A 22,620-nucleotide genomic window follows, 5' to 3' on the forward strand; every position below is an offset into this window, starting at 1 on the left:
CACCTCACACCTGTCAGAATGGCCATGATCAAAAAGATAAAAACACAGGAGATACCCAGTGTTAGCGAGGATGTGGAGAAAAGGGAACCCTCTTACACTGTTGGTGGGAGTGCAAACTGGTGCAGCCACTCTGGAAAACAGTATGGAGGTTCCTCAAAAAACGAAAAACAGAACGACCATATGGTCCAGCAATTCCATTTTGGGGAATATATATATAAAAAAATGAAAACAATTCAAAAAGACATCTGCACCCCATGTTCACTGAAGCATTATTTACAGTAGCCAAGACACGTCTATGGATGGATGAACAGATCGAGACATCGTGGTATAAATGTGCACAATGGAATATTATTCAGCCATAAAAAAAACGAGGAAGTCCTACCACTCGTGACAACATGACGCCTTCATTACGCTAAGTGAAATAAGCCAGACAGAGAAAGGATCTCACTGATGTGTGGGATCTAAAACAACAAACAACAAACTCAGAAAAAGAGATCAGATGTGTGGTTACCAGAGGGGGGGTGGGGGGGCTGGAGGAAGGGGTCAGAGGGTCCAAACCCCAGGTGCATGGTAAGTAAGCACCGGGGGTGTTGCGTAGCCGACATGCTGTGGTCTTGGAGGGAAGCTAAAATGCTGAGTTCTCGCCATGAGGAGGAAAGTGTTTTCTCTCTTTGTATTGGATCTGTACAAGCAACTGGACATTAGCAGAACCTGCTGTGGTGATCATTTCACAACAAGTATAAACCAAACCCTCACACCGTATGCCTCAACCTCACACCATGACGGGTCTCAATTATTTCTCAGACTGGGGAAAAATGCTTTTCCACTGAGGAAACTGTTCCCTCAGCCCAAACGATCTTGGGGTGACCTTGCCCAGACAATCTGAGAGGCGCCTTCCCTGCAGGCAAAGCTGTGGGACCACGTACCCCCCAGGGGGCACATGAGGTGGAGGGCTGCAGACAGAAAGGGCAATTTCTCGTAGGACTCTGCCTGATGGGCCGAGCAGCCTGAGCGGACACGGTACCCCGGACTCAAAACCTCGGGCAGGGTTGAGCTGCCCGAGGCCACACTCTCTCCTCTCCAAGGCTGTTCCATCGCTGGGCCCGATTCTGCATTTCTTTGGCTTTTCAATGACCTCTGTGTTTCCCTGTCTTGCTCGAGGGCCCGCTGGGTTTGTGGGGATTCAGCATTCTTTCTGCCCCAGCGAGGTGACCCTACAAATACATCTGGAGGACCGGTATTTGGATTCTAAGTGGGGTCTAAGTCACGCCCCGCAACTGCGGAGGCCGCTCCCACGACAGACCGCCCTCACCAGCTGCTGTTGAGCAAACCTACCTTCAATCTTCGTCTTGAAGTGAGGGTACCTGTTGAGAATCTCCACCTGCTTCCTCCAGTCGAAGCCATTCCGCCAGTAGGAAAGGACTTTCCTCAGGTACTTGGAGTTGAAGCCAAAATGGAAGCGCACGTCCTCCAAAGGTGGGGTCAAACGGACCCTGTCGATCCTCCAGTGTAAGTCCTGGAGCAAAACGCGGGACCCCGGGGAGGGAGAGGGGTTGGGGGGGGCAGAGCACAGAGCAGGTTTGTTTCCAGAACGCAGAGGAAGCCTGCAGTGACAAGACAGCGTGACAGCAGAGGAAAGCCGCCTCGTCCTGTTGGAGGGTGAGGAGGCCGCTGGTCTGCAGATGTGCGTGCTGGGCTGCCAGGTTCACCCCAGAAGGAGCCTCCTTGTTTCCCACAACAGTGGCTGTTCCCAAAGCCTATGTTCTTCGCTTTTAAAAAAATTAATTTGAGAGAGAGAGCGTGCGTGTGCGCTTGCAACGGGGAGGGCAGAGGGAGAGAGAATCTTAAGCAGCCTCCCCGAGCACAGAGCCCGATGGAGGACTCGATCCCGGGGCCCTGAGATCACGACCCGAGCTGAAACCAAGAGTCAGCCCCTGAGCCGATGGAGCCCCCCAGGCACCCCTATGTTCTTCACCTTTGACTTCATGTTTACTTCTCTTTGTTTTTAACCCCATGAACGACACGCATCTTTAACTTCTCTGGGCTTACGCATGGCCGGCAAACCTTTTGTCAGAGGCCAGACAGTAACTATTTTAGGATTTTTTTTTTTTTTTAAAGATTTTATTTATTTATTTGAGAGAGAGAGAATGAGAGACAGAGCACGAGAGGGAAGGGGATCAGAGGGAGAAGCAGACCCCCCGCTGAGCAGGGAGCCCGATGCGGGACTCGATCCCGGGACTCCAGGATCATGACCTGAGCTGAAGGCAGTTGCTTAACCAACTGAGCCACCCAGGCGCCCTATTTTAGGATTTTCTCGCGGCCACTGGGCCACTCTGTCCCCGGAGCCTGGAAGCAGCTGGAGGCAGGGCGTGGACGAATGGACATGGCTGTGTGCCAGTAACACTTTATTTACGGACACGGAAATCCGTGTGCCATGCACAGTTCACCCATCCCGAGACTGCTCTTTTTGGATTGTTTTCAGCTGTTTAAAGATGGAAAAGCTCTTCCTAGCATGGGGGCTGTATAAACAGGTGGCAGGACAGACATGTCCCACGGGCTGTGGTCAGCAGACTCCGAGCCTCGGCACTGAGGGAACCACGGTACCTCCGTTGGGATCAAGACACAGACCAGGAGAGAAGGCGCAAGCCGACCGGCCGAGCATCGGGCTAGGATGTCCGCGTCCGCTCCTGGGGCCTCCCAAGTGTTACCTTCTCAGTCAGCGTCCTCCCGAGCACTCCAGGAGCCCAGGGTTCAGATGTTTGAGACTGAGTCTGAGAAGCCACGGAAGGCGTTATCCTCAGGGCCCAGCCTCCGCCTTGAACAGTGAGGCGGCGGCAGCCCTACCCAAGGAGCGTCCGCCTGCTTTCTCTTGGGTGCAGCCCGCTTTCTGCTTCTTGAGAGCTCACTTTTTATTGGCACGTCTTACGGCGTCCTCCCTCACTGATCCCTCAGTTACCTTTCCTCCGTGCCCAGTCCTTCTCTCGACTACGGGACTATGAGGGAATGGTGGGAAGGGCCTCTCTCTCCACTGGGCACCCAGCACCGCGCCTGCATACAGCAGGTGCTCCGATATGCATAGCCCGAGAGCAGGAATGGGTGGGGATGTCCCGGGTCCCATTCACCCTCCTGGCCCAGGATCCCACCCCACTGGGCACGGCCCCCTAACTCCAGCGTGGGGAGGGGCACAAGCTCTGGAGTTGGATGGACTCGAGTTTGAATCCTGCTTATTATCTCAGTCACCTGGGGTAAATTGCTTTACCTCTCTGAGCTTCAATTTCTGCACCTGTAGAAGGAATGCCAGTCCTCACCCTACAGGGTCACTGCAGGGACTGAACGTGACCACAAGCACCTGGCACACAGCAGGCGCATAATTAATGCTGACCCCGCGGCAGCTTCTCTGTACCCGAGCATTTGATGTCACCATGGCTCGCTTCTCACTTAGGACCTCCGCCCGGGGCCCTGATGAGAACCTGCTGGCTTTCTCTTGCAAGCTCACTCCCAGGGTTTCATGGGGGCGCAAAGGAGGAGGAAGCTGCTTTCTGTGACCTTCGATGCAGGTGCCCGGGGCCAGCTGGCACGCCCCTCTCACCTGGGCCCTGCTGGGCCTTGGGCAGGGGAAGGAGGAGACAGAGGAGGAAGGAGCAGAGGGGACGGTGGGCAGGGGGGCAGGCTCTGCACCTGCCCGGTGGGAGAAAAGCATAGGGAAACCCGCTCCCCAGGAGCGGGTTCCCCATCCCAGCCGCAGCCTCATGGGAACCATTGAAGGGGCCTTGTTGCCCTCCCCTCTGCTCAGCCCCCCTTACCTCGATCTCCTCCTCGGAAGTCTCGACCTTGAAAGGGCGGATGCTCTCATCCTCTGCAGCTGCGGGCCTCGCCCCAGGCCCCCACCACCCATCTTCAAGAGGCAACGTTTCCTCCTTGTCCCGGGAAACAAACCAGTAGATGACAAAACCCAGCACAGAGGTGAGGAGAATTTCCAGCCACATGATTCCTGCAAGAGCGAGGAGACGCTGAATCCCCACCTGCTCTCCCACCTGGCCCCTGACGTCATATACTTTTAAAGTAAGCACCACGCCCAGCACGGAGCCCAGTGCGGGGCTCGAACTCACGACCCTGAGACCAAGACCCGAGCTGAGATCAATAGTCGGACCCTTAACTGACTGAGCACCCCAGACCTCAGGTACTTCTAACTTAGAAAAAGAATATAAGCACATAGAAGAACCGGAAACCAAGGAAAAAAAGACAAGATTCATCTGTACTTCTACTGAGCTATGAAATTCATTCTTCAAATTAGAAATATATGGACTCAGGGCAGCTTCTCCATAAGCCCCGGGTGTGGGGGCTGCACTTCCACGGCCTTGCATTTCTCTGAGGGTCCTTCAACCCTGGAAGCTTCTCTCCACCCTCGTGAGCTCCCCCATGCCCCAGGAGAGCTGGGCTCCGGAGGCTCTGCCCCTTACTGTCTCTGGAGGGACCTGTCCCCATGCACATCGGGAACCAGCAGGGAGGTTCAGGGGGTGTCACAGGGGGAGTGTTACGAGGCCCGAACACGGCCATACGTCTCAGCTGTAATTTTAAAACAGTTTTAAGAGATGGAATTCACATGACGTACAATCCACCTGCCTCAAGTGTAGGATCTGGTGATTTTTAATGCATTCGCAGCTACGTGCGGCCAGAACTACCATTTTAGAACATTTCCATTACCACAAAGAGAAACTCCGTAGGTCTCAGCCCCTTGATGTCTCTATGGCGGCCCAGCCCTAGGCAACCACGAACCCCCTTTCTGTCTGTGTAGACCCACCTATCACGTTCGTAGAAGCTGTCCAAGTCCTCTTTGCCGAAGGACCCGCTGGGGCCTTGCCGAGGCCCTGAGGTTGGCTCCTGCCGCAGCCGCCCCCCTAAACCGGGCCACCGGGGGGCTGGTCCTTGAAATCCTGGTCCACGGGTGTCCAGAAATCACAGGCTCCCTGCCCTTCCCGCAGCACCTCAGAGATCGAAAGTCCCTTGCTGTCCCCACCCCACTGATACAGGGGACAGGTGTGTGCCCCCCTCCCCCCAGGCCTTCTCGCTGCTGGGGGTTTGCGGTCTGGGCAGGTGACAGGCAGTGTTGGGGAGGGCTTCCTCCGGGCTCTGCTCGGAGCACTCTGTGCCATTCAGCTCACCTAATTATTGTAATAGGCCCATTTTACAGATGAGGAAATGAAGGCTGAGCAGTGTGTCCAAGCCCGAAGAGCCCGCAGATGGGGGAGGCAGGTTCCCAAACTGGATGGACACCCTCCCACCTTACTCCCCACGCTTGGTTACGCGGGGAAGATTTCTCTGCACAATGGAACTGTGTGCCTCTCGAAGGCAGGGAGGATGTCCTTTGCCGCCCTAAACCCTCTCTGTTTCCCTCTAAGGTGGCACGGCGACGTGGACGGCACCACCACAACTGTAAGGGAGCTAGCTCCTAGAGAGAAACTAGGATAAATCAAAACCTTGCAGGAGAATTTCCTACAATCTCTGGAAAACGGGCAGAATCTACTAGAACTGGACCTTGACGAAGTCTGTGACTCAGCAATTACCCCAGGTATAGACCCGCCCTGAACGTGTGCACGTTTGCTAAAAGCCATAAACAGCAGCTCTATCTGTGCAGCCCCCCAAACTAGAAATGACCCAACGCCACTCATTCCGGATCACGGGGTCTTCACGATAGCACCCTACACTATGAGACGGTGCCAAGCCGGGGAGCCAGACTCAAGAGAGCACACGTGGCCTGATTCCCTTTATAGAAAGGAAAGGACAAGCACGACCGTAATCTACGGCGAGACTCCGGGAAGTTTTCCTCAGGCGGCGGGGCGGGGCCGGCACTCACAGCTGTTAAAGTCCCGTGTGATTACAAAGTGTGGAAGGGACAGGTCTGCACGCGGCCCAGGGAAGAGAGACGCGAAGAGCAAGGCTCGGGCAGGAGCAGGGCACAAGTCAGGGGTGCGCAGAGCCGTCGCCGCAGGGACACTCTGTTAGGAGCCGGGGTGGCCACGGTCACGGGCCCCCCGAGCCTGCATGCTGCCCCTCAACTGCGGCAACCCACCTGGGCTCTGACTCTTTACTCAGCAAGACAGGCAGCCTGGTTCCCGGAAGCTGGGGGTGCACGGGAGGGCTGACCCGATCGCTGGGTCCCCTGGCGGGGGCGACACACTATCTTCCAGCCCCACCACACGCCAAGTGACACGCAGACCCCTTGTGGGTTTGGGGAAGCACCGTGATCCATCTGGGTATCACCGTTTGAGGATCCGGTGTGGCTTTCCCGGAGAACCCCCATTCCGTGGCCCCCCCCCCCCCCCAAGAGAAACTCTGACCACCCTGACTTTAAGAACTGGAACATCTTGTGGTTTACAAAAAGGGAGCTTCTGCTGTTTCCGGCAGTTGAAATCCCAGTGCCACCGCTTTCCCGCGAGCTACCAAACCACCCTGCACATCTGTGGCCTCGTAAACTGGGGGTAACCATGCCCGGCTCAAAGCAGGTGCTCCGCCAAAGTGCCTTCCTTCCCCTGAATCCCTTTTTACTGTGCGCAATCTTCAGGCTGGCAGAGACCCCAGAGGACGCCGTCTCTATTAGACAAATGAGCCCGCACCCCAGAGCGGTGCATGACACGGGCACCTGCCATCTGGGAGTATCTGCTCCCCAAGGACGGGGCTTGGGAGGATGGAGGCGGCGCGATGGGACCTCTGGCCATCTGCATCCTGAAACCCCTGTCCCTGGGCAGGTGCCCGTCTTTGTTTCCGTCTGTCCTGAGAAGCTGCAATTCTCAGCCCTGGGGGCAGATTTCTGTCCGGCCTTCACGTTTTCAGGGAGAGCTCTTGCACAGGGTCAGCTCCTGCTGGAGTAGAAAACACTCCACCCCCTTCAAAACATCAAGGTTCAGGAGCCACTGTGAAAACTTCAGAAGAGTCATGCGATGCAGAAGCAGCAGGCCTGCTTCGTGGGGCGGGCTCCTGCCGCCCGAGCCTGGGAGGCACGCTCTGAAAGCTCCCGAGACGTATTCGACCTGACTGCATTGCCCTGTGTTGTTTGGTTCGTAATGCACTTTCCCAGAACCCAGACCAAACACTCTGCTGGGAGAGCTGGGGGAGCAGAGGGGAGGAAGTCTTTCCCAACGAAAGCATTTTTTCCTTGGAGTTAGGCTACCCTTCCTAAAAAAGAGATCAGCTTGCCTCATAAGGAAAATGTACTTTTTGTTGTAAACCAGCCTGATTTCTTTCTTTCTTGTTTAGCATAATACCTGACAGCGGTCATGTGGTTACAGGAGACTGTGCTCAGAGGGATGTTGAGGACTCGGATAAGAAACGAGATCCTATGGAGTTTAAATCCCCAAATTCTTCCCTGAGGTCAAGTTCCGGACACATACTTATGCAACCGGGGGGGAAAAATCACGATCGGGGCGCCTGGGTGGCTCCGTCGGTTGGGTGTCTGCCTTCGGCTCACGTCATGATCCCAGGGTCCTGGGATCGAGCCCCACATCGGGATCCCTGCTCAGCGGGAAGCCTGCTTCTCCCTCTGCCCCTCACTGGCTTGTGCTCTCTCTCTCTCCCTCACTCTCTCTCGAATAAATAAATAAATAAAATCTTTAAAAAAATCAGGGATCAGTTTGCAGCGAAGAAGTTACTTGGGCAATACGGTGACCTTAGGACTGAATGTAAAGTACTTGAAAGTGACAAGGGAAGCCCCGGGGGCAGTGAACTGTTTCCTCCTGCCTTGCTGGGTCTGACTTAGGAAGCACAACTCTAAATGCAGGAGGGCAAATAAAGGAGGCGCTTCCGTCTGCCACATGGCTGAAAAGAACATTAGTCTGATAATTTTACCGAATGCCATCTCTCTGTTGTGCTTGGGGCAAAAACACAAGTTTAAAAACAGACAATTGGGCGCCTGGGTGGCTCAGATGGTTAAGCGTCTGCCTTCGGCTCAGGTCATGATCTCAGGGTCCTGGGATCGAGTCCCGCATCGGGCTCCCTGCTCCTTGGGAGCCTGCTTCTCCCTCTGCCTTTCTCTCTCGCTCTGTCTCTCATGAATTAAAAAAATAAAAAATAAAAAAAAAATAAAAACAGACAATTCATTTAAGGACTGAGACTAAAAGCTCCACTCTTTTCTTGTAACTTGAATTTGGTCTGTATAAAGTATCAGGAAGTCATGTATTCTTGTAAAGTAAATGGGAGATTTGGATTGGTGCCTTGGAAAAGTAAGGATCGCTTTCCTTTTTGGACCAGAGACGAGCTCAGCAGACACCGCGCGTGCGTGTGACGAGGAGCCGGGTTCTTTGCAGGCACAGGGAGTGAGCAGGCGCCCACGCTCCAGCAGGACAGACGTGCTGATGGACACCTGACACCCTCCCAGGGATGGGCACAATGATACACGTACGCAGGTGGAGAATCGTGCAAAGGTGGGCATGGTTAAGTCGGCCACAGAGGCTTCACGAGGAGGCAGCGGATTGGAGGGATACCCCAGGGTCCGTCAGCAGCGCACCTGCAGCGAGGAGCCCCGAGGGCCCCCACGTGGGCAGTGCTGGCGCTGACAGGCGAGAGCTCCGGGGTGTGGCTCTCGTGTCTGTCCCCTCCCCACCCTTCTGTGATGTGTTACTTCATCATGACGCCGCCGGGGGGTTGTAACTCAGAGTCAGGATTGCCATTCAGGTGCCCCTTCTGTGGACTGGGAGCCGGGACTCGGGAGCGAGGTAAGGAAATGGGCACGGCGTGGCTGCGTGAGAAGGTGGGCTGGCCGGTTTACTGGGGACCCAGCACTGTGCCCCCGTGGCCTGCAGCGAGCTGGCCGCTCAGCAAACATGCGCCGGGACTGAGGCAGCGCCGCTAGGCACCAGCGACCTTCCGCCCTTCCTTCCCGGCTCGGGAGTTTGCTTTTAGCGGCAAAGCCCAGCTAAACGCTACGCTTCTTGGCCCTCCCCGCAGCTCCATCTGATGGAGGGATTAGGTGCCGACAAAGAGCCGTAAGTGTATTTGGGGCAGAGCCACCCGTGGCCCCGACAGCACTGGGTATGAATTGGGAAAAGACGCCCGTTCTTCAAAACGCGATCAGAAAATTAACCTACTGTACTGCTTCGGTCATAAGATGCCTCATTGTCATCTGCTGGAAAGTATTTGTAAGTAAACATGCAAATCCACGATGTGGGTGACCTGCATGGCATCTCTCGGGTCGCACAGTGCGCCACCTGCACGAGGGTGCATGGGTCCTGCACGTGTGTGGCAGACCACGTAAAGGGCGCTGACTCAGCTGGGAAGCGTGCACCTCTTGCCCTTCCCCTTCTTCCTTCGTGCTTCTGGGGATACAGATGTGATGCCTGGACCCCGGTAGCCATTTTGGGCCAGGAGGAGATCTTGAGGAGAGAGGTCAGTGCTGGGGCAGTGATGGGGATGACGGGTTCCCGCTGACCGTGGCGCCAGTGGCCCAGTCCTGGATTACTTACTCCAAACTTCCTCTGGCTGACAGGGGAACAAACTTTTTATTGTTTGAGCCACTGTCACTCTTGTATTATATCAATCCTCACGAATTGTGAAAGTCGGGGGGAAAAGAAAATATACCCAGTCCTCCCTGTGGACACTCTCTCAACAAGAAACACTCAGTCTTCAAAAGGTTCACTGCTGTATCCGCGCTCCCTGGCTGAGACATGTACCCGATGAATAAACATTGTCCTGTGGCCGGGCCACAGAGAAGGGATGTTCTCCAAGGGCAGACACAATGCAGTGGTGGGCGGGGAGTCCATGGAACCCGCGCCCTCATCCTTCTCGAGGACAAGAGAGGGTGTCTTCCCACTCGGCTGCTTCTTTACATGAAAGGCAATTCTGTGACATCTGTCAAAATGTGAACCACGTGTGACCGGCAACTCCACGCTGGGATTTCTCTCCCCAGAACATGGAACCTGCGTTGTCATAAAATGTCTTATGCACAAGAGTATTTGCTGCAGGTTTTCTCCCCCTGCCCTCTCGGTAAAAGGATAAGACAGGAAACAACCTGAATGTCCATCAGCTGGGGACGGAAATAAGCTGTGACGGATTCACTGGATGAATTTAGGGCCAGCCACCCCAAATGTGCCCCTTTGGCATTGTGATGATTTTAAATAAAAGTCACTTAGGAAGCAGCTGGTGCGAGAGCCCTCAGACCCTCCTGTGTCCCCCTGAAAGCAGGAAAACAAGCCTCCCAAATGGAAAATGCCCTTCCTGTTGTAAGAAGTAGAAAGACACCCTTACCGCCAGAGATGAGGACTTGAGAGCTGAGGAAGCGGTAGAAACAGGCTGTGTTCTGTGTTTCTAATCTACTAGCCGCGGTCTAAATCCTGATTAGAATTCCCCCGATTGGGCGCCTGGGTGGCTCAGTTGGTTAAGTGACTGCCTTCGGCTCAGGTCATGATCCTGGAGTCCCGGGATCAAGTCCCGCATCGGGCTCCCTGCTCGACAGGGAGTCTGCTTCTCCCTCTGACCCTCCCCCCTCTCATGTGCTCTCTCTCATTCTCTCTCTCTCAAATAAATAAATAAAATCTTTAAAAGAAAAAAAAAAAGAATTCCCCCGATTAAGGCTCGCAAACGCCTGTTTTCTTGATCCTCCATTCCTCACACATTGATTGTCTCTTTGTCTCAAAAGTATAAAAACTGTCTACCTCAGTCATTTCTTTGGGCCCCAATGTCTTTTTTTTTTTTTTTTAAGATTTCATATTTATTTGAGAGATAGCGAGTGAGAGAATACAAGCAGGGAGATCAGGAGAGGGAGAAGCAGGCTCCCCCCAGAGCAAGGAGCCCGACATGGGGCTCGATCCCAGGACCCCGGGATCATGACCTGAGCTGAAGGCAGATGCTTCACTGACTGAGCCCCCCAGGCGTCCCAGGCCCCAATGTCTTTACTGGACGTCCGTGCACAGGTCATAAAACTTTGGGGTTTTTCTCCTGGTTAATCTGTCTTGTGTAAATTGAATTCTTAGTCCAGCTGAAGACCCTGAGGGTAGAGGAAGAAGTTTTCCTTCCCTACACTATGCAGAAGGTCACTTACCTGCAGTTCCAGAAAGATCTCCCTGATAGTTAAGTGAGAGCAGCAGGTACCACCGTGTTGACCAAAGGACACAACGTGCTGTGGACAGTCTGGGAATTCACCCGGACGCTGGCAACAGTGACTGCCCCAAGATTTTATTTACGATTTAAGCAGGGGAGGAACAGAGGGAGAGAGAGAATCTCCAGCAGACTCCACGCTGAGCAGGGAGCTCGATCCCACGACCCAGAGATCGGGACCTGAGCCGAAACCAAGAGTCGGATGCTCAACCGACTGAGCCACCGGGGGCCCCATGAGGGAACAGTCTTGCACTAAATAAGCTTTCGTACCTTGAAAAAAATCATCTTTCACCAAATGCATGTACTATCTAGTCAAAAACAACATAATCGTACAATTTTTAAAACAGGAAAACACGTAAGGGTGACGAGAGTCTTCCCTGTGACTCGGCGTCAACAGTGAGTCGGACGCCGTCTCCGGGCCAGAGCCGCACAGCACACGCTCACGCAGCTGTGGCCGGGGTCCCGTTCTGTGACCTCCTGGTGGCCGAGACCCCGTCGGGATAAAGGACAATCTGGAAGTCCAGGGGCCTCTGTGGGCCACAGGCCTGGTGGAAATGTGAAGCCAATGGGTGAACAGGGCAGGCCGGGCTGACAGAGATCCTGTGTCCAAACGGGGCCGTCCCTTCCTTGCGCGTGGCCCCTGCCGGCATGGGTGACAGACATGTGCGTGGTTCTAACCTAGACCCCAACGCCCCCCTGCCAACGCGCCTGCTCCCGAGGATCTCAAAGCCTCCCCTGGTGCATCTGCAATTGTACCGTGATCTCGTCTTCTTCCGGGGTTCCCGCTCACCATGGCGGGCACTACCCACCTTCCGAGCGCCGCACCAAAGGCCCAGACCATGACCTTGAACCCTCCTGCGTTCCACCCGCGTGGATGCAACCTATCGGCAAGTTCCAGCAGCTCTACCTCCAAGATAGTCTCGACTCCACCTCCGTGACCACCTCCCCTGGACCAAAGCAAAGCCCCGGCCCGTACCCTCACACGTGTGCTGCCCCCTCCCACATCCTCTGCAGTCAGAGTGACCTTCAACCCGCTTGCATCCCATCCCTCCTTAAAACCCTCGAATAGCTTCCCACTGCCCTTGGAACAGAGGGACACCGGCTCGGCCTTCAAGGCCCCTGCAGTCTGGGCTGCCCACCTCTCCCCTCCTCGCCCTCTCTGGGCCCAAACCCCACCTTCTTGGGGTCCTTCGGGCTCACCACGCTCTCTCCTCCCGCGGGGCCGATGCCCGTTCCTCAGTCTGCTCTTCCCTCCCCTTCTCAGCTGCTTAACTCCCACTCCTCCTTCAGATTTCAAATCTAGTGTCCTTTCTCCCTGCAGCCTAGCCTGACCTCTTTCAGCTCGGTGCGCCTCCCAACCCTAGCTCCTGTCACAGTCACGTTTGTTCAAGGTTCTGCGCTACGGGCCGCCCCTGCTGGAGGGAAGCTCCTTGCGGGTCGAGACCCTGTCTGCCTCGGCTCCCCTCGGGTCCCCACTGCTTGGCGTGCCCTGGATGCTCAGAAGTATCCGTCGGATGAATGAGTTTAACGATTCTTCGAATGACAGTGTTGAAACTTTTTAGAACTTTGGAACCAAGAGATGGCTGAATGCTCCCCGAGGAATCATACAGGACCCACTTCTCAGCCTACTCTGTAGATGAAGGCCCCCTGTATCTGAGATGCAGGGAGAGGGCTGGGTAGGTGGCAGGGGGCGCCACGGCAGATCTCCCCCAGAAGGAAGAGTGGACCGCCAGTACGCCAGGCAGACTGCAGATCTCGGGGTTCTGGATCTAAACAGATGAGGATCAGACTCAGGACCCCGCTGAAGGCAACGGGGTGGGGGGTCTGCCAGCCTGCTCTCAGAGGCCCCTCCCTCACACCCAGGCAGGTGGGAGAACCCCACCATCAGCAAGTGCTCCTGAACTCACTGAGAGTAGCAGCCAACCCGGGCCCTGCACTTACCCGTCTGGCCTCGGGCCAGGGCATCCCAGGCTGCTCTTGGGAGGGGGCCCAGCTCTGCTGCCCCCGGGGGACCCCACCCTCCGCCCCCGGGGCCCTGATGGTTTCCTGTGACTCACACTCACATGAGAGGGAGAACCTCAGCCAATTCTGGGGGGGGTGTGTCTCAACAGAGAACTCTGGGGCAGAGGCGTGGGGGGGACACGGAGACACCACGGGCCCCCCTGACACCAGGCCAGGCAGAGAGGTGGCGCTGGGGGTCTGTGTGCGCCCCCCCGGGCCCAGGCCCCTGGCCGCCCTCCCCAGTCTGGCCGCGCCTGCCTGGGTGAAGGCAAAAGGACATCCAGCGGGGAGGGACAAACAGATGGCTTCCCTTCCGGTGCAGGGCCGGCCTGCCAAGGCAGGAAGAACGGGAATGTTCTGCCGCCCAGGCACTGCTGACAGCCACCGCCCCAGCCAAGGGGCTTCCTGAAGTTCCCTGGGGCCGAGAGCACCCTGGGGGTGCGGCTGGCCCTGGACGGAGTGGGGAGGGGGGTACATCCCGCCCGGCCCCACACAGCCTCTGCTCCCAAAGACCTTTCCCCTGGACCCCAGTGGCCGATGGGGCCTCAGAGTGGGCGATGGGCGAGGCCCGGGACAGCCGCCAAGCAGCACGCCCTGCCCCCCTGCCCCCCCACCCCGCCCCGCGGCCTGGAGCACAGCCTGGGACAGCAGCTTGGAGCCAGCCCCGAGGTTGCAGGCAAAAACCAAGCAGAAGGAAAGAGCAGTAAAAACAGCGCGGGGCGGGGTGCGGGCTTCTTGGGGGGAGCCCTGCTCTGGGCCTGGTGGAGGCTCGTCGCCACCTGCCATGCGGCCTGTCCCCCACCCCCCAAACCGACTATTCGTGCCTCTGCGTAGACAGAACATGACTGGTGTTGCTGGTCGGATGGAGTGTTCTCGGAGCCGGGAGCCAGCCGGCCGCTGGTCAGGCGCTGGCTGCCTGCCTCCGGTCCTGGCCCTTCTGCCCACTCCAGGCCAGTGACCCCACCTCTCCACGCCTCACTGAACTGGGGGGATTCAGAGAGTCACCTACGCGGGCACTCACTTTGCTTGTCAGTCCCCAGAACACCCCGACCCATGTCCTTATCCAGCACTTTCCCTGAGGAAGTGCTTCCCGAACTGAGATGGGGAGCTGAGCGGTGGTCCTCGGAGGAGCGACGGCAGAAAGTGAGGGGTGCCCAGCCTGCCTCTCCAGCAGCGGGACAAGGGAGGGCCAATGGCAGGGCTGGCCGACCCCAAGCACCTCAGGAGAGGGCCCGGGGAATGCAGACTTAGCTGCCGAGCAGAGGCCCACACAGACCCATGGACACAGCCCTCCATGCAGGCCTGGGGCTGAGTAACGCAGGGGGCCCCGGGGTCACTGGAGGCCCTGCTCCCTCTCCTGGGCTGCCCCAGGAGACCGGGCCAGTTCTCCACTGGCCTTACCTTACAAGAGAAAAGCCCTGAGCAGAGCTCAGGTCACTGCCTCTGAGGAAAAGCAATTTACCTTGCCTGGGATTTCAACACTTGGCATCCCATTCATGAGGAGCGGGGCCGTGCAGGCTGAAATGCGGTCATGTGCATACTCCATCTCCTTCCCCTCTGCCCCCCAGGGTGGCCAACCCTCAACAATGTGCTCCCTGGCCTGGAAGCTTCCTCAATGTTGTTGTGTAAGGCAATAGCGCCCTTGGCCGGGCCAGGGGCCTCGCTGAGTAACCTAAGCCAGCTTTCTCCTCTGGCGAAAGGCCCCATCCAGGAATGTTCTGGGCTGTTGGTATCTTGGTAGGGGTTAGTTTGCTTGCGGCAATGTCTGGGTAGCAGAAAGGAATAAAAAGTTGCAAAAGGCTAAAAAGACTTCTCGAGTACGGTGGAAGGTCCTGGCGGACACAGCAGCCTGCCTTGGAGGGACAGAGGCGGGTGCAGACCCGGGCGAGGACCTGCCACCTTCCTGAGCGTGGTGGCTGGGCCTGCTGGCTGCCACCTCGCAGCGACCATGTGGTCCAGCAAGTAGGCAAAAAAAAAAAAAAACAAAAAAACCCAAAAATGGGAAAGTGGAAAAATACATCCATGTCCCTCCAAAGACTTGGAAAGAGAGTCAGACTCCCTGAGCTGCACATGTCACTGCGTTGGGTCCAGGGAGACAACTGAATTCAGTGTATTTATCAATCTTCCCCAAAGGTAAGGGCGGCAAAAACTGTTCCCGACCCGGGGACCTCCTGTTCCTCCCATGGTCCTCCTTTGTGGGTCAGCTATAGAATCTTCTGGAACGTCTCTGAGCTCCTCGGAGACAAGAACCTTTGTCCCCTAATGGGAGCACCTCCGGCAAGGCCTCGGAGAGGGAGGCTTTGCAGCAGCGGGACCACGCACCCACACACTGGACACAGTGGGGTGTCCACGCCAGGTCTGTGAGCCCGGCTGGGGGAGGGCCTGGGCTGGACCTTAGACGGTGAGGAAGGGTGAACCCATGACCTCCCTCAGGAAAGTAAACACACCTTGATGGAAGTGAAAACCCCAGTTTGAACTCGGTTTGCACCGAGTGTGTTTGGTTATATAACCAAGGATGGGACTGCGCGCCCGCGCCCTGTGCCGCCCACGCTCTCCTCGGCGAGAGGGAGGTTTTCCCGGAGCGCACACCATTCCTCTCTCCTTAGGGAAGGCAGGTCGCTGGCTTCTTGGCAAAACTTGGGTCCCCTCTTGGGGAACTGCTCGGGGGCCTTCTCCCTGCTGCACCCCCAACCCTATCCACACAGCACCCTGGAGTGCAGGGCCCAGCGCAGGAACACCCACAGGAGGGTGGGTGGCGACCAGGGGGCCAGCTGGGCTGCTTCAATCCTGAGCCCCCGCCCTCTGTCCGAGGGTTTGCAGCTGCCCTCCTGCCCTCCATAGGCGGCAGGGTCCCCCCAGGCCCCATCAAAACTGACCGCTCCCCACCGACACGTTTCCTTCCCTGAAGGTCCATTTGGACTTCTTAACTGCACAGTTGTCAGATACTAGAGCTCTGGGGCCTTGCAGACTGAACAGCTCAACCCCCTCATTTTAGGGGTGAGGTCCGGGGGGGGGAGGGACATATGGATGGCACAGGTAGGACACACGTCCCCTCTTCTTTCTAGGCCAACTCGCCTTCGCACCACTGTATTACCTCAGTGAAAAATATTGCTGAGGATTCGGGGTCGAGGGTCCTTCCAGAGGTGGGTTGGGGCATAAGCTCCAGGGGCCCCACAAACCCACAGCTGCCCGTGCTTCCTGTGGTCCTCTGGGCCCAGTGCCCCCCCTCATTCTGTGTGCCCGGCTGTGTTCCGCGGCTCTGCGCACCTCCACTCAAGAACGGAGAAATGGAGTCTGGCCGTCCCTGTGCCGCCTCGGGTCTGGGCCCGGGCCAGGACGCTGAAGAGGAGAGTCTGGGTGCCTGGGGAGCAGTTACTAAGCCTGGGGTCTATCGGGCTCGTGCGTCCATGGCCGGGGCTCCCTGTCAGCGGCAGTGGGAGCCCGGGACAGGCCCCTCTGCCCAAGCACACTTGGCCACTTTGAAGAGACACCCCGGCAAAAGGCCCTAGGCCCATGGGGGCACACAGGTTGCAGCAGATGGCCTTGAGGTTCACTCTGGCTACCCTGCTGAGCAGCTACTGTCTGTGTGTCTTTGGAGGTCTTTCCCTTCCTGGCGCTGGGTGGGGGGCGGGGGCAGGCGCAGAAAGTTCCCGAGTCCTCTCGCGCTCAAGCTGGGCCAGTGCCGTTTACACAGGAGGTCATTCACACCGAAGGCCCTGGTGGCAGCCAGGCCCACCACGGATTAAGGTCGTCTGTGCCAGGAGCTCTCCTGCCCCAGGGCCTTTGCTCTCGCTCTTCCCTCAGCCTGGTGCACAGTCCCCGAGGGCAATCTGCCACTCGCCACTCCTCAGGATTATTCAGACATCACCTCTCAACCGCGGCTTCTCTTTCACCTGACACCCCTTCCCTCTCCAGGGTTTTACTGTCTTCTGATGCACTTACATTTTACAAGTTTATTTTATCCTCCGCCTCTGCCTCCTAAACCTGCCCGCCTGGTGAGGGCACGTTCCGCTGCAGCCCCCTGCCCAGGGCAGAGCCAGCGGTCCCTGAGCACCGCCCACGCCTCCCAGGGAAACACACCGGTCCTCCACGGCCCTCCTAGGTGTGGAAATTTGGGGGAAAGCCACTGCCGAACAATCCCGGAACGTTTTGCTAAAGCAGCCGCGGCGGCGCTAGCCCTGAAGGAAGCAAGCTCCCAGCAGACGACGTTACTTTCTGGAGCCAGGATGCTTCCTGAGAATGTTCATCTTCAGCGCGGCTGCATTCAGGTGAGGCCCACGTCCCGGGCACTTTCCCACACAGCTCACTAGTCCGAGCAAAGGCTGAGCTGAGGGCAGAGGTGGCAAATGCACGCCCCCCAGCTCCCCCCTTCCCGGGTGCGGGCTGCAGAGCGTCGCAGACTGCCAGGGCCGGAGAGGAGGGTCTGTCGGTGCAGGCGCGAGGGCAGATCCGGGCTTCGCGGAGCCCGACGCTTACACCGTGGGGGCGGGAGGGCAAGCGGGCCACGCAGCCTTAGAGGAAGAGGTCAACCTTAGCACAGCAGGATTGTGCCCAGGTGTCCCCCGGCTGCGCGGCGGGCAGGCCTGCTCTCCCGGGAGAAGAGCGGGGGGGGGGGTACCGGGCGGCGGACACGGGGGGCAGGAAAGCACACTCCAACCGCGAGATCTGACACAGCTTTCAGGACTCCGGCGACAAACAAGGGCATTTCGCTGCGGGGCGCGACGCACCCTGGAAGCAAGACTCTCGGGGAGTGCGGGGCCTGGGGACCCCCGCCGCGCTCCCCCCCGCCCCTCCCTGTCCCTCCCGTCCCCCTCCTCTGCCCGAGCGCCCTCGCAGGGCCTGCCCGGGCCTCTTCCCCCAGCCGCGCGCTCCTGCAGCCCCGGGGGCCGGAGGCGTGAGCAAGTCACGCCTGCAAGTCCCACTGCCGCCCGCGCCCCCACCCGGCCCCCCGCAACCGCGCGCCCCGCAGCCGTGCCCCCACACTCGCCCCCTCGCCCCTCCGGAACCGCGTCCCCACAGTCGCCCCCTCACCCCTCGCGCCCCCACACTCGGCCCCCCGCACCCCCACAACCGCCTGCGCCCCCGCGCCCCCTTACAGTCGTCGGCTCCCAGGCCCCGAGGCTCCGGCGGCAGCGGCAGGCGCGCGGTCCCCTGCACTGCCGCTCTGCTGGCTCGGGCGGCCCCGCGCTGACCCCGCCCAGGCTCGGCCCCCGAGGGGCGGTCCGCGGTCGGGCCCAGGGCCTCCGGAGGACCCGGTTCAGTCCCGCCCCGCCCCTGTTACCGGTCGGGTCACCAGCCCCCGGGCTGCGCCCCCGCTGGAAGACGGCGCCTCCAAGTGCGGCCCCGGGTGCAGACTCGGAGCCGAGGCGTTTAGGGACCTGGGGCAGTTCGGGGCAGCCCCTGGGTCGGCTGACTCCGGGGGCGGAGGCGTCCTTCGCGTTTCTTCCCTGCAGACTTCGCTGCCCCTGCACCTCGCACACGTGTGGGGCCGGGCGCGCTGGGCAACTTAAGTCCAAACCCAGTCGTCTGCACGGAAGCAGGAACTGCCCCCGGTCTTCCCAGCGAGGACCCAGGTCTGCGGCGCCGACAAGGAAGGGGTGGGGGCTGGGGCTCCCCTGACTCGTCCCACGGGCACTGATTGCAGATCTCCGCCCGGGGACGGCCCCGCTTCCCTCCTCGAGACCCCGCAGCGCCTGTCATGCGCCCAGGAGGCGGCTGTCCCCACGCCCGGCACCCTCAGACCTCAGTTGGCAGAGGGCCCGTCGCGGGGGGGCGGAATGCTGGGGACCCGCCTCCGGCCTGGCCGCTCACCCGGACCCGGGACTCTGCCTTTCAGGGAGAGGGGCTGCTTCTGGCCGGCGGACGCACGACTCATCGCCGCCTCCGGGCCTTGGCTCGTGCCACAGCCCTGGACAGGATGCCTTCCTGCGGCCGACGTGCAGGACGTGCAGCGCCCCGCGCCTTCATTCTACACCCTCCTACAAAAGCCCTCTGTCACCCTGCGGTCCTGGGCATCTCTGTACTCGTTCAAAACTTGCCCTCTGTTACCCCCCGCCCCCCAATCCTTCCCCCAAATCTTTCAAACAGAAGCTCTGGCCATTTCACCAAGGGACTCGAATTTGCTGTTATTCTTAAAACGGCAGTAATGATGAAAACATTTTAAAATTAGATCTTGGTGATGACCGCACAGCCACAACCCTGTGAATATGCTGAAAACTACGGATTCAAACACTTTAAGAGGGTATAGTATGTGATTTATATTTCAGCAAAGTGGGTATTTTTTAAATAAAATAACCGCAGTGACATCGTAACCTCAGGGCTCATGCCTCTATCCTAACATCCTCCTCCTTGGTTAGGGCATCCGTCCAGCATTAGAATATGAACTCTAAGATAGTGGAGATACTGCTTCCTTTCTTTCTTTTTTTTTTAAAGATTATTTATTTGACAGAGAGAGACACAGCGAGAGAGGGAACACAAGCCGGGGGAGTGGGAGAGGGAGAAGCAGGCTTCCTGCCGAGCAGGGAGCCCGATGCGGGGCTCAATCCCAGGCCCCTGGGATCATGGCAGACGCCTACCGACTGAGCCTACCGACTGGAGATATTTCAAGGCACAATCTGTATCTAGGCAGTCGGTAAATAAATAAGCCAGAGTCCAGCTTGGCAGGGCAAACTTCGGACAGATTTCCACTGCTTTTGGTCAAAAGCCACCCAAGGGTTTATGAAGCAAAAGGGTAGGTATAATGTGACCGCCAGGATACCTTCTATATTTTTAAAAACCAGAACAAAGGCTGTTCCTGTGGATAAACTCCTAGAGAGTTTCCAGGGACATCAGGTAGAATGAAAAATAACGTGGGGGAGGGGACGCTTTTAAATAAAAACCGTAGATCAGTTCCTGATTCACCACCAAGGAAACAAGATTCTTTATGTCAAAAGTGCACGCATGAGGAAACATCAGTCAAAAACCAAATAAAGTAACAGTCTAGAAGCTAATGTCCCGTATCTCCAAAAATGTCAGTGTCAAAACAATGTCAGTGTCAGAAAACACAAAACAAGGCTGAGAAACTGTTTCTCACTGAAAGGCTAACGAATCATGAAAACCAACTGCAATGCTCTATCTGGACTGGGCCCTGGGTTGGGAACAGTTCTAGAAAGGATTTACTGGGGACATCTGAGGAAGGTCTATAGATTAAACAATAGATTATAAATGTTACATATCTTGATTTTGAGAACTGAATTTTTGTTCTGAGTGAATATCTGTGATCTTAGGAAAATATACACTGATGTATTTAAGGAATAATAGAACGCCAGGTCTGAAATTGTTCAATCTATCTCTCTATGGAGGGAGAATCATAAAGGAAATGTTGCAAAATATCAACAATTAGCCACTGGGTAAAGAGTATTTGAGAACTCTTTATACTATTCTTGCAACAACTTTACTGTAAGCTTGGAATTATTTTGAAATAAAAAGCTTAAAAACTTGTGGGTCAGAGAGGGGCACCTGGGTGACTCAGTCGGTTAAGCAACCGACTCTCGGTTTCGGCTCAGGTTGTGATCGCAGGGCTGAGATTGAGACCCCCATGTCAGGCTCCACACTCAGCAGGGAGTCTGCTTAGGACCCTCTCCCTCTTCCTCTGCCCCTCCCCGCACGCGCCCCCCCACCCCAACACTTGCTCTCTCTCAAATAAATAATCTTTTTAAAAATTGTGGATCAAAGAAACATACACATTTATCTCAGTTACTGAAAACAACATGGAAATAACTAGAGGGATAAAGAAAAGCTATATATTCCATAGGGACAAAGTGAACAAGAAAAAAGGTAACAGCAGAGGAGAAACATCAAGTTTCTGTAAGGCTGAAAGTAGGGGGATTGATTCACCAAAATAAATAAAGCTGAAAACCTTTCTACAACCAGAAGCAGGCACATTCTTGCTCTAGACCTGCAGAGATCAGCAAACTACAGCCCGGGCCAAATGTGGCCCGCAACTTACTTTTGTAAATAAAGTTTTACTGAGGCAAGGTTGCACTTGTTTGCATATTGTCTATGGCCGCTTTCCTGCTACAATAGCAGAGATGAGCAGTTACCCATACGGCCTAAAAAGTTTATTATTTGGCCCTTTCCAGGAACAGTTTGCCAACACCTACCTTACAGCCCTGCAAAGTCTTAGGAGCTACAGGCATTAGGAGCCTCTGAAGGTAGGGATGTGGGTGGGTGTGGGGAATAGCGACCGGCCACACACCGAGTGTCCCTGCATGGCAAGAATTCAAGGCAAAGAATCATAGGGCATGATTGCTTAATGAGGAGAGAGTTTCAGTTTTGCAAGATGAAAAGCATTCTGCAGATGGATGGTGGTGATCGTTGTACAGCAATAGGAATCAACCAAGTTTCACTTAAATGTACACTTAAAAATGGTTAGGGGTGCCAGGGTGGCTCAGTTAAGCGGCTGACTCTTGGTTTCGGCTCAGGTCGTGATCTCGGGGTGGTGAGATCGAGCCCACGTGGGGTTGTGCGCTCAGTGGGTAGTCTGCTTGAGACTCTCTCTCTCTCCTTCTGCCCTCCCCCATGCTTGCTCTCTCTCTTTCGCTCACTTGCTCTCTCTAAAATAAATAAATCTTTAAAATGGTTTAGATGGCAAATTTTATATGTGTTTTACTGCAATAAAAAAAAATTGGGGGGAAAAAACCCTAGAAGGATTAAGGTCTGTACAAGAAGTTATATCCCCTGTCCCTGGTTCTCAGTCCAAGCCCTCACCTTGGCCGGTCAGCGGTTTATTTCCTGAAACTGAACAGAGAGACTTCCCACTCAGGGGCACGCGGCACAAGTAGGACGGGGATGAGGCACCTGGCAGAAGACAGGAGAATCCAGTGAAAGTGTTCACGCTCAACTATGAGTCCCTCCTTGGCCCCTTCCTGCTGTGGGTTCACAGAACACTGCCTCCGGGTAATGACCCCCAGGCAGAAGTAGAGGATCGGTCTCTGAAATAAAGGGGCAGTTCCCCGGGAAAAGAGCCACAGATAATGACATTTGGGGGCCTCAAAACACAACTGCTGGCTCCCCGTCTGATCACCCTCCACTGAGGCCAGTGTGGGGTTACTGCCCGCCACTCACACGGAGCTGCCAACTGGTGTTTCAGTGTCTCAGTCCTAAATATTAAAAGAGCAGACACTTGGAAAGCCTCTGACATGAAAGGCAAAGTACAGGAGTGCTCGAAGGCAACAGAAGAAACGATAACATCCACAGAGATAAGAAATTAATTGTATTTATGAGCAGGAACAGGAGGCAATAGACAAAAGAAGCATTCAGACAGTTAGAAAACACTTTCTGAAATAAAATTTTTAACGGAAAAGTCAGAGCATGGAGTTGAGAAATTCTCCCAGAACAACAGAACACAAATCAAAGAGATAGATGGTGGGGAAAAAAGAAAGAAAGGAAAGAAAGGAAAGAAAGGAAGAAAGGAAGAAAGGAAGAAAGGAAGAAAAGAAAGAAAAGAAAGAAAGAAAGAAAGAAAGAAAGAAAGAAAGAAAGAAAGAAAGAAAG

General features: G+C 56.2%; 1 protein-coding gene across 1 annotated transcript in view; it reads right to left on the reverse strand.

The window, feature by feature from the left end:
* Positions 1-18,265, reverse strand: part of EPHX1 (epoxide hydrolase 1) — a 30,296-nt gene extending 12,031 nt beyond the window's left edge. The window contains exons 1-3 of the mRNA XM_044916202.1: positions 18,183-18,265; positions 3,804-3,991; positions 1,313-1,516 (exon numbers count right to left, since the gene is read on the reverse strand). Coding sequence (XP_044772137.1) covers positions 1,313-1,516; positions 3,804-3,986 — 387 coding nt within the window. The 5' untranslated portion in view covers positions 3,987-3,991; positions 18,183-18,265. The remainder of the gene's footprint in view (positions 1-1,312; positions 1,517-3,803; positions 3,992-18,182) is intronic.
* Positions 18,266-22,620: the final 4,355 nt, after the last annotated feature.

This window comes from Neomonachus schauinslandi, chromosome 6 (genome assembly GCF_002201575.2).
Source record: "Neomonachus schauinslandi chromosome 6, ASM220157v2, whole genome shotgun sequence".
Lineage (NCBI taxonomy): Eukaryota > Metazoa > Chordata > Mammalia > Carnivora > Phocidae > Neomonachus > Neomonachus schauinslandi.